We start from the raw sequence: 1,524 nt of genomic DNA, 5'->3' as shown, positions 1-1,524 counted from the left end.
GGAACGATCCGTCCGCCCACTGCGTTCTGCCACTGTTCGCCCCGCTCTGATTGGATGGGCCGCGCTCTCGGCCGCCGGGTCATAGGTCGCCCGTGCCCTCCATCACCTCCCTCGATGGCAAAGCCATCCGCAGGGGCGGCGCTGGCGCAAGCACCGCTGCGATTCTTCCGCGATTAGATGATTTACGGGTGTTTGCTCGTAAAAGCTGCCAGGGCTTCCTGAGTGCTCCGAGATTAACTGCCGCCGCGGAGTTTGTCAAATATTCAAATCGGGGGAAATGAATGGATCGGCCCAGATTAAAACACGCCTGACCTTTGACACCGACTCCTCGCTTTAACAGTGACAAGAAGGAGGCCCTTAAAGAAAGGCGAAAGAACTGGGGCTGGAGCGGAAATGTCCCCCCTATCCTCCGTGGGCACGCAGCCATATGTGACTGTACTCAGTGAATAGGATCCATTATGCTCCCCTGCCCCACAGCAGTTAAAGGGAGTCTTCTCATGCTGCATTGCTGGGGATGTATTACACTCTCCCTTTGTTGTGCCATTTCCTGCATTGTGCGCCTGTTAACATTGACTTTTTCCTCCCATTAAGAGTTTCCTAAGCCTTTGTGTCTTTCGGCGAGTCGGACTACTTTGTGTGATCTGTCTGTCGACTCCTGGGGCGGTTGGTTTTTAAAAATTCTCTTCATACAAACTGGAATCATTCTAAAAACTCAAACGAGGAATAATTTGATCTTGTCTACAGTTACCTGAAGAGATAATTTCACCCTAGGAGAGAACATAAGTATATATTTCTCTGTCACGTAGCATATCTCTTAGCAACACCAAAATAATAACAATCAAATGCATGCTGATTTGGTAACACGTAACTCTCAAGTCATGTTGATGAAACTAGGCCGACATGAGAACCTACACAATGAAGCTACACACCCATAAGATCTGTGATGAGTTTACTCTGCTTGTCAAAGGACTTCTTGTAGCTTTTTGCCGACTGCTGTGGCCTCTCTTTGTGTCTTTTGTCTGCGGTTGTATGCAGTGTAGGTTGGTTGGTAGCTGTACTGCATCCCTGCTTCGAGAGAGAGAGAGAGAGAACCCCTTAAGAGTCATTTTATCCTTTCTTCTCTTGCTGGGCATTTTGTCTCCCTCCACCACAGGCTTGTGCTTGCTGTACACCTGACAGCCTCTCATTTCTCTGGAAATAGGTTGACAGTGGCAAGGTTAGACTCATGTAAGACTTTTATAACTAAAAAGAGGAGAATTTGGCCATAGGTGGCCTTCAGTCTCTACGTCCTCTATTTCAGGTGTGTCGAAGTGACATGGCCCTGATGACCGGACTTTGACTAATAAAACGTACTGTGACTTCATAGTGTTGTGCTGACTGTGCCTTCACAGTGCTGATTTTTTCTGTGCTGATCCGCCCACCCCACCCCTCCCAGCCACTCTCCTCCATTCTTAACAAGTGATGTATGCGTAGTGCGACCCCTAATAGCATCGTCCATGCCACATTCCAAGCTATTCCTTTAAG

The 1,524-nt window shown here is 48.4% G+C and overlaps 1 protein-coding gene across 1 annotated transcript in view; it reads right to left on the bottom strand.

Moving 5' to 3' along the window:
- Positions 1–83, bottom strand: part of LOC105891015 (microfibril-associated glycoprotein 4-like) — a 20,380-nt gene extending 20,297 nt beyond the window's left edge. The window contains exon 1 of the mRNA XM_031561760.2: positions 1–83. This exon is cut by the window's left edge and continues 136 nt beyond it. Within this exon, the coding sequence (XP_031417620.1) occupies positions 1–83 (83 nt within the window).
- Positions 84–1,524: the final 1,441 nt, after the last annotated feature.

Source organism: Clupea harengus, chromosome 24 (assembly GCF_900700415.2).
Source record: "Clupea harengus chromosome 24, Ch_v2.0.2, whole genome shotgun sequence".
Taxonomy (NCBI): domain Eukaryota; kingdom Metazoa; phylum Chordata; class Actinopteri; order Clupeiformes; family Clupeidae; genus Clupea; species Clupea harengus.
The sequence above is the reverse complement of the archived record's forward strand: the minus strand, read 5'-3'. Positions and strand labels throughout refer to the sequence as shown.